This window comes from Nematolebias whitei, chromosome 3 (assembly GCF_014905685.2).
Source record: "Nematolebias whitei isolate Nwh7 chromosome 3, NemWhi1, whole genome shotgun sequence".
NCBI lineage: Eukaryota > Metazoa > Chordata > Actinopteri > Cyprinodontiformes > Rivulidae > Nematolebias > Nematolebias whitei.
In genome coordinates, this window is record NC_056500.1 from 35,232,595 (window position 1) to 35,241,890 (window position 9,296).

The window sequence follows — 9,296 nt, forward strand, 5'->3', positions numbered from 1 at the left end:
ATCTGCAGGGTTCTTGTAGGAGCGTTCATGTAAATAATGTCACCGTAATCAATGGAGGGAAGGAAAGTCACAGATACAAGGAGTTTTCTAGCATTCAGGGTTAGACAGGATTTGTTTCTGAAAAAGAAACCCAGTTTAACTTTCAGTTTCTTTACCAAGTTTTCCACATGGAGCTTAAAAGAAAGATGTGAGTCGACCAAGATACCCAAATATTTATAGGAATCAACAAACTCAATGGGGACACCATTTGAGGATAAAATCGGGGGAAGAACTGCTGGGACCAACTTCCTATTTGAAAAAAGCATCCCTTTGGTTTTTTTTTTTTTTTTTTAAATGAACTTGACCACTGTCTGCTTGACTGAGAGGGAACAAATAATAAATAAATCTGCAAATGGGGAGTCTACAGAAAATTTGCACATTATTATTATTTTCTTTGCACATTATAAGTAATTTATCGTCACATAAGGAAAGTAATACAGAGGGCAATTACCAGTTTAATTAATTTAAATGGCATGAAAACAATTCATTCAACCTTTATTTATACAGGTTAATCCCATTGAGCCTTGTGGACTCATTTACAAGAGAGACCTGGAACAAAAGGTTTCTCTGGACTTTATGCAGAGGGAAAAAATAAATAAATCCAAGTTTATTTAAATATATTGAGCCAGAAAGATTGATCATCTGGGGGCATGTTGAGTTCGGGACTTTGGAAGTTGGAAAAACAACTAAAGTAGAGCTTGTTTTCCGAAATAAAAATCTGATACTGTCCGCACGTCTGTCTGCATAATGATGAACAAACTTACAAAATAATAAAACATTATCAGCTGCTGGTAAAATACTTTTATTGTGTATTAAAAGGCACATGTGACAGACATAAAGCAGATTCAGAGCTTGCAAACTTTTCTGAATCACCAAAAGCTCCAGGCTCAACACTTCTCCAGTTATAGGATTTCCCTGATAAGAGTTCAATAATCATGGGCACCAGTGACGCCCCGCGACCTGAAAAGGAAGAAGCGAGTAAATTTAAAATTTGGATGGAGTTCAATAAAACACAATGCGATATAAAAACTTTTACTGACAGCGATCTCTTTAAGAGACGAGAAGAAAACATGTCACACAGAACCAGTGAGGTAGAACAAACAAGTTTCAGTGGAACTGAAGGTAAACTGGGATATTCCCTAAATTAATTCTTTATTACCCAACAGTTTAGAGAGCAAGTGCTGATTAAAGAGTAAAGTGCAAATGGGGGTTGGTTTAGAGCAGCAGAGCGTCTCTCTTCTTATCACAGTAAATCCTCTTTAACAAACAGCCGTCGGTGGCGTTTGGACTTGGAGTGGACCGTGGCGTTCAGAACCGGGGTGTCCGTGAATTCCACGACGCACGGCTGGGGGCCACACGGGGCCCCTTCCAGCTCCAGGATGGTCACGTTGTTGGGCGTGGTGGTGCTGAGTATGGTGGCGGGGACAAAAAGGGTCACCTGAGGGCCTCGAGCGGGCCAGTACCGGCCCAAATTAAAGCCGTTAATCCAGATCTGCCCCTACAAACAGAAACATGCACGTCAGTCTATTTAGTAAATAAAAAACAAGCAGAAGGACAAATGATGGAGAAAAATGATGAATAAATCCTTTAAAACCCTGTAACAATAACAGAGTGGGATTATACTAAAAAGATAAACTTATTCATATCTATAGACTTTCATCTTCTCATCTTCGGACTTGAAATATTTCAAGCTCCCAAAATAAAGTTACTTTATAAACTAAACTGTTCCAAAGAGCATTTGTGCTGAAAGCTATATTTACTGTTAGAAAAATAGCTTGTGCAAACTTTGATATCAGATTATACTTTAAAATGTGGCTCTGTGAAAATTATGAACAGTTATTATCGTGTTTATTAAAGTTATCCACACGTCTGATGCTTTTATTGACGTCTTAAATCGTTGACTGATCCTTAAAGCCACCGCTGAAGAAAACTCAGATTAAAAGCTGAACGGAACGATCCGCAACATTTCATAATTTACACACTGAAGGTGTTTGAAGACATCAGCTCAGATTTGAACTCCGTTTATTAAAAAAACCTCAGCTGTCCAGACAATAATCGATGAAACCCTTTGAACAAACTTCATATGATCTGAAGCGTCACTTTAATTAGGAGTGACCGCAAAAACATCATGGTGGCTAACGCTGGTCGTTTTGTCTCGTTTTCTCCCAGCATGGTTTCTCTGTAAAGACTGAAAGACCTCCTGAAGGGGGTCCGTCTCTCGTGCGCGTCACGTGCCTTGGTCCAGCTGGACAGCTGGATGTAGGAGTCCTGAGGGAGGTCAGGGATGCCGTCAGGGATCACGAAGCTGCCCCTGTAGAAGGTTGGAGGAGACGGAGCAGCCGGCGGAGGGGGGGCTGCCTGTGCTTGGTGTCCCAGCAGGCCCTGACGGACGGCGTCATCGATGCTGAGACTGAACATCGTCCATCCGGACAGGGGGACGCCCCCCAGAGTCAGGTTGGACACCAAACCCTGAGAAGAGAAGACAAACAAACAACAACAAATCCTCTAAATGATTCCAAACCTCCGACTGATGGAGAACAAACTTCAAGCTGTAAATCCAACCTTGAAGTCGTTGACGTTTTTGCCGTAGTTGATCCGGCCCGTGTTCTCCACCAGAACGTCCAGCTGGCTGCCAGCAGGTCCCGTCACGTTGACCGTCAGGGCCCTGTCCCGCTCCAGGATCCCCACAGCCGACTGAAGGAGACACAAGAAGAAAACCATCAGAGCTCCGAACAGTGAGGAGATGAAGAGCAGCTGCCCTTGTTTATTTATTTATTTATTTATCACATTTACGGCGTAAATAATCCTGAGACAGCCACTGCTCCACAGTCGCCACCTCTGTCATCTACATCTGAACAATTTCAAGATGGCTGCCAACGCTAAGAGACGTGTGCTAATACAAAGCGGCTACAGCTCAGTGAAGTTCACAGGCGCCGAGCTAAAATGTAGCGTGGTAGTAGCTGAGAGTCATTTCCAACACACGCTGACTCATCACATGACGTCTGTTGTAGAAGGGTCGAGCAGAACGGCGGCAGCGACGTCACAAAACGATCCTCGTTTCAAACGTCCAAGATGGCGGGCCGTTCTTTATTTCAAGTACAGTAGTCCCTCGCCACTTCGTGGTTCGTTTTTCACGGACTCGCTCTGTCGCGGTTTTTCAAAATAAGATTGGACATGACACACAACTGGCTGACTGATGGACGAGCCGCAGCTGATCAGCTGATCAGCTGATCTCCGTGCAGAGCGGAGAAGTGGGCGTGGCCAAAAGTGTAGCAGAGGAAGGAACTGAAATCATGACATTCTGTGCTCTTTTAGAGCATTTATAGTTTAGAAACATTGTTTAGAATATTGCAAGAGTGTGGGAAGGGTTTAAAACACCTTATTATATAAAGACAGTATATAAATACTAAAATAAACTACTTACTACTTGTACTACTATTCCTACTTCGCAGTTTTTCACTTATCGTGGGGCTTCAGGGTACGGATCCCCCTGTGATAAACGAGGGACTACTGTACTTAGGGACAAGGTTAAACAGCTGGACCTGCAGCTAGAGGACGGCTGAACAAAGACGCAGTGTGGACGACTCGTCCTCGTCAGACGTTCGACCCGGACTCACCTTGTCCACGGACACGTAGGCTCTGTCGTGGACGCCGTTCAGCGGCGAGGACAGAGGGGTGGGCTTGCTGCACGTGACGGGCAGCGTCGTCCTGTAGAGCACGAAGCCAAACGCCTGGAGGACAGAAAAGGTCACCAGCAACATTCTTACCAAACTGAAACGGCGCACGGGAGCGAAGCGTACCTGGTTTAGCTCCACGAAGGTCAGAGGAAACAAGCTTTTAACGGGACCGGAAAAGGACAGGGAGTCCACGGCGTCCAACACGCTCTGCAGCTGCAGGGGAACCAAGAAATGACGTTTCTGTGTTGAACGTGCAGCGTCGGGTGCTCCCCCCGACAGATGAGGTCATGTTCTCACCTTCTGCATCTTCACGGCTCCGTACGCAAACTTCGGGGTTGACGGCGGAACCGGGCCCTCCGGTACTTCACTGTACTGTTTGTAAAAAACACACAAACGTTAATGCAGAGTGAAACATCTTTTTGTTTGACTCTACGTTTGAAGTCAGATCTGACGTGGTGCGTCAGCCCTCAGAGTCCGTGAAGAGGACGACTCTCAGCTACTACCACACCAGAGCTGAGCTCTAAATCTGCCAAAATGGACGACTTGTAGCTTTTTCTGTTCATTAGCTGCAGCGGCCATCTTCACTCTAGTTGACTTCAAAGGTTAATCAGCTGTTGAGGAACGAGTGTCAGGTGGCTCATGAGATATTTTGCTAACAGATACAAACACATTAAACATTTAAAGTTGTGTTCCCACCATCCTGATGACGTCTCGGATGGCGAAGTATTTCTCCGTGACGTCTCCCGCCTCCGTCAGCGGAGCGTCGTAGTCGTAGCTCGTGGGCTGAGCGGCGTACGGCGAGTTGGCACCTGGTGGGGTTTCCACACGGGCCGGGTCAGGCGGCCATGTTTACTTTTTTATTTTATTTGAGGTCAACTCACCGTTCCAGTATCCAAAGTTTGTCCCGCCGATGAACATGTACCTGTGAGGAGCAGAGGGGGCGGAGCCTGAATCTACATCTCTTTTTTAAACTTCATATAATACACTGAATACATGACAAGCCATAACATTATGACCACATGACCTACTTTACTATTTTGAAGCCCAAAAGGTTCTGATTGGGAACAAATAACATTCAGGGATGTTCTGGAGTATTTACTCCTGACACATTAAAGAGAGAGTTCAGATGTTTGGAAGCTGGATTCTGTAGAAAGGTTATGAACAATTAACGTCTTACCTGCTGTAGATAAGTCTGAACCATGTCTATTCGTAGAGACGGTTTGATTCTGACTGGACTGATGAGATAACGGCTAGTCTAGCCATTTAAGAGCCGTATTTAAGATCTCTACATTTACGGCTCTTAATGCAGACATTCTGTAAACTCCATCACTGCATCACACAGCAGCAGCAGTTAGCTGAGGCTGAGGCTCTTCCATCAGGAACATCAAATCCAGCAGAATCAATCCAGTTTCTGCAAACTGAGGCTGTTCCAAAAGCTACCTCCAACAGGTAAGATATTTGCTCTTCATAACCTTTCCACAGGACCCCTTGGGACAAGTTAGCATGATGGTGACGGTCTGCAGGGCAGCATGTGTTCTTGTCTGCAGACTCACAGGTTGATGTTTGCTCCCAGGGACAGGATCGTGTTGAGCGACTTGGCCACTAAAACAGAGGGCACGACGGCGTGACGGGACCCCCAGTGGTCCAGCCAACCGGTGTAAAACTCAGAGTTCACCTGCGATGGAAAGGAAGTTCAATAAGGGTTTAGACTTTAACATGCATCCTCGTGCCAGATGTGGCCAGATGCTCACAGTGAGTGTTGTGAATGACTCTCAGCTACAAGCACACTAAATTTTAGCACAATATCTGTAAAACTATCCAAACTAAAGCCACTCATGTAGGTGTCTGCGGCAACCATCTTGAAGTGGATTAGCTCCAGAAGTGGACCAGAGTCAGAGTCAGAGTCAGAGTCAGAGTTTCTTTATTGTCATTCGCACCTCATGTGGTACATGTGGTGGAACGAAATTATGTACACAGGGTCCCAGTTACATCCAACAATAAAATGTATAAGAAAAACAGTAATAACATCTAAGATATGAACTAAGAAAAACATCAACTAAATATACACTAAGCACTCATAACATAAAACATTGAACATCAGCACAAACATGAACATGAGTCTGTGAGCAGATGTGCACGCATGAACACATCAACATTGAAACAGATCAGCAGCAACATGAAACAGATCAGCAGCAACATGATATGGTTTTTCACAGTGATTATTCTAGTTAGAGATTCATGAGTCTAACAGCCTCAGGGTAGAAGCTGTTCCTCAGTCTAGTGGTTCTACACTTAATGCTCCTTAACCTCCTTCCTGAGGGGAGTGGGGCAAAAAGTGTGTGTGCTGGGTGGGTGGGGTCCTTCATGATGCAGGTGGCCCTCTTCCTGCATCTGGAGGTGTAGATGTCTGTGATGGTGGGGAGGCTGATTCCGACAGATTTCTGTGCAGCCTTCACCACTCTCTGCAAAGCTTTTCTTTCTGCAGCTGTGCAGCCTCCATGCCACACATTGATGCTCGAGCACAGGATGCTCTCCACTGCACACCTGTAGAAGGAGGTGAGGACTGAGCTTCCCAGACCAGCTCGCCTCAGCCGTCTGAGGAAGTAGAGTCTCTGATGAGCTTTCTTGATCAGGCTGGTGGTGTTGTTGCTCCAGCTGAGGTTGTCATTCATGTGTACACCCAAGTACTTGTAGCTGGAGACCACTTCCACCGCAGATCCTCTTATGTTCAGGGGGGTGTAGGTGTTTTTGTTCCTTCTGAAGTCCACAATCATCTCCTTTGTCTTCTTCACATTGATGTGAAGGTTATTCTCTCTGCACCAGCTCTCCAGGTGTTCCACCTCCTGCCTGTAGCTGGACTCATCATTGTTTGTGATGCATCCCACCACCGCTGTATCATCTGCAAACTTTACAACGTGACAGCCTGGATGGGTAGCTGCACAATCATATGTGAGCAGAGTAAACAGGAGGGGGCTCAACACACATCCCTGAGGAGAGCCAGTGCTGAGGGTTATGGTGGAGGAGGAGAGGTTGTGGATCCTCACTAACTGTGGTCTGTTTGTTAAAAAGTCTAGTACCCAGTTGCAGATGGAGGGGCTTAGTCCTAGTGTGGATAGTTTGTCCATCAGGGTTTGGGGGATCATGGTGTTGAAGGCGGATGTGAAGTCCACAAAGAGCATACGGACGTAAGAGTTTTTCTGCTCCAGGTGGTTGAGTGCAGTGTGGACCACAGAGGAGATTGCATCCTCTGTTGATCGGTTCTCACGGTATGCATACTGATGAGGGTCCTCGTTGATGTTGATGGTTGTTTTGATGTGAGGCATGACCAGTTTTTCGAAGCATTTAGCGACTATCGGGGTGAGGGCCACTGGCCGATAGTCATTCAGACCAGTCACTGTAGAGCTTTTTGGGACTGGGATGATGGTGGCAGTCTTCAGGCAGGTGGGAACTGTCTCCAGGATAAGTGAGGTGTTAAAGATGTCTGCCAGCACCTCACAGAGCTGATCAGCACATTCCTTCAACACTTTTCCGGGGATGTTGTCTGGGCCAGTTGCTTTGTGCGGATTAATCCTCCTGAAGGTACTCCTTACATCTGCTGAGGTCACGCTGAGATGCTCTTCATCCGGTGGTGAGGTGAGTCTGGTGCTGGGTGGTCTGTTCGGGTCTTCAAAGCGTGCATAGAACTTGTTGAGAGCATCAGGCAGAGATGGGTCTTTGGGGCATTGTTCACTCCTTCCTTTATAATCTGTTATGCACTTAATGCCCCTCCACATGCTCCGAGGGTCTTGTGAGATGAATTGACCCTCGATCCTCTTTGCATATGCGGCCTTGGCCCTCTTAATACCAGCAACCAGCTCTTTTCTTGTCCTACTCAGCTCCTCTGAGTTTCCAGACCTGAAGGCAGTGTTCCTGGCTTCCAGCAGGGTACGCACCTCTGCATTCAGCCAAGGTTTTCTGTTTGGGTAGCTTTTAACATTTCTGATAGTGGAGACTGTGTCAGTACATGTACTAATGTAACCCAGTACTAAGGATGTGTATTGGTCAAGATCAAGCGAACCTCCATTTTCAGCAGCTTCTCTGAAAACCTGCCAGTCTGTTCGATCAAAACAATCTCTCAGCTGACCAGCTGATCATCTAAAGATTATTTCCTCAAAGTTCATTCAAATCTGTCCAGTGGTTCAGGAGATATTTTGCTAACAGACACACAATGGTAAAACCTTATCCTGAACCTCATGATAATGCCGCTCTGAAGCTCACCAAAGGTCCGTGCGGCTCGGCGTGGCGCTGTGCTTCAAAGGCGGCGGTTACGTTTGAACCTGGCAGAGGGGGAAGGCAGACATGAGAGAGACGTCCTCAAGACGAATGGAAAAACAGTTACTTCTCCTTTAAGCCAAACATCTACAAAATCAAATCGCTCCTAGATGTCAATCTTCAGTAAATCACACCTTTTCTCTTTCCCCGTTCTCAGTTAGTGAGGTTAATAAACTGTTAAAAGGTATAGACTCTAAAAAATCTGCAGGACCAGATGAACTTCCACCTTATTTCTTAAGGCTGGCCGCTCATATCATCACAGTCCCTGTGACCCACATCTTTAACCTGTCCAAAAGTCAAAACTCCATTCCAGACGCTTGGAAAACAGCCTTTGTTCTTCCTGTGCTGAAAGGAGGTGACCCCACCTCACTGAACAACTATCGACCAATCTCTAAACTCTGCATTTTAGCCAAACTCAAGTAAAGAATTATCTGGACTCATTTAACATCTTACCTCATCATCAATCTGGTTTCAGGAAACAACACAGCACAACCACTGCTTCACTGAAGGTTCTTAATGACAATGTTGAAACACTGGATGCTAAGGATTATTGTGCTGCACTTTTCTTAGACCTGTCTAAAACTTTTGACACTGTGGATCAAAACATCTTGTGTCATAAGCTCTCAGAAATTGGTTTCTCAGATCACACCATTGGTTGGTTCTCTAACTATCTCTCAGATCGGATGCAATGTGTTCAACATAATGGTACTTCCTTCAAATAACAGTCAACAATGGTGTACCACAAGGCTCAGTCTTAGAACCCACCCTCTTTACAATCTACATAGGTAATATAGGTCAGAGCATCCTTGACACATCCTTATATTTCCATGCTGATGAAACAGTTGTTTATTGTCGAGCTAAAACAGTTGCTCAGGTTTTCCAGCTTTTGCAATCCACATTTAACTACATCCAGACAGATTTGTTCCACCTCAAACTTGTCCTAAATGCCGATAAAAACAAAGGGATGCTTTTTTCAAACAGGAAGTCGGTTCCAGCAGTTCTTCCATCTATTTTATCATCGAATGGTGTCTCTATTGAGTTTGTCGATTCTTATAAATATTTGGGTATCTTGGTTGATTTGCATCTCTCTTTTAAGCCTCATGTCAAAAATTTTGTAAGGAAACTGAAAGTTAAACTGGGTTTCTTTTTCAGAAACAGATCCTGTCTAACTCTGAATGCTAGAAAACGCCTTGTATCTGTGACTTTCCTTCCCTCCATTGACTACGGTGACATTATTTACATGAACGCTCCTACAAGAACCCTGCAGAT

General features: G+C 45.2%; 1 protein-coding gene across 1 annotated transcript in view; it reads right to left on the reverse strand.

Annotated features, from left to right (window-relative positions):
• Positions 1 to 832: 832 nt before the first annotated feature.
• The window catches only part of LOC119407489 (beta-galactosidase), a 12,166-nt gene continuing 3,702 nt past the window's right edge, over positions 833 to 9,296 (reverse strand). Inside the window, exons 2-11 of the mRNA XM_037674314.1 lie at positions 7,974 to 8,032; positions 5,270 to 5,391; positions 4,598 to 4,638; positions 4,413 to 4,525; positions 4,014 to 4,088; positions 3,840 to 3,929; positions 3,657 to 3,770; positions 2,602 to 2,733; positions 2,275 to 2,508; positions 833 to 1,537 (exon numbers count right to left, since the gene is read on the reverse strand). Coding sequence (XP_037530242.1) covers positions 1,283 to 1,537; positions 2,275 to 2,508; positions 2,602 to 2,733; positions 3,657 to 3,770; positions 3,840 to 3,929; positions 4,014 to 4,088; positions 4,413 to 4,525; positions 4,598 to 4,638; positions 5,270 to 5,391; positions 7,974 to 8,032 — 1,235 coding nt within the window. The 3' untranslated portion in view covers positions 833 to 1,282. The remainder of the gene's footprint in view (positions 1,538 to 2,274; positions 2,509 to 2,601; positions 2,734 to 3,656; positions 3,771 to 3,839; positions 3,930 to 4,013; positions 4,089 to 4,412; positions 4,526 to 4,597; positions 4,639 to 5,269; positions 5,392 to 7,973; positions 8,033 to 9,296) is intronic.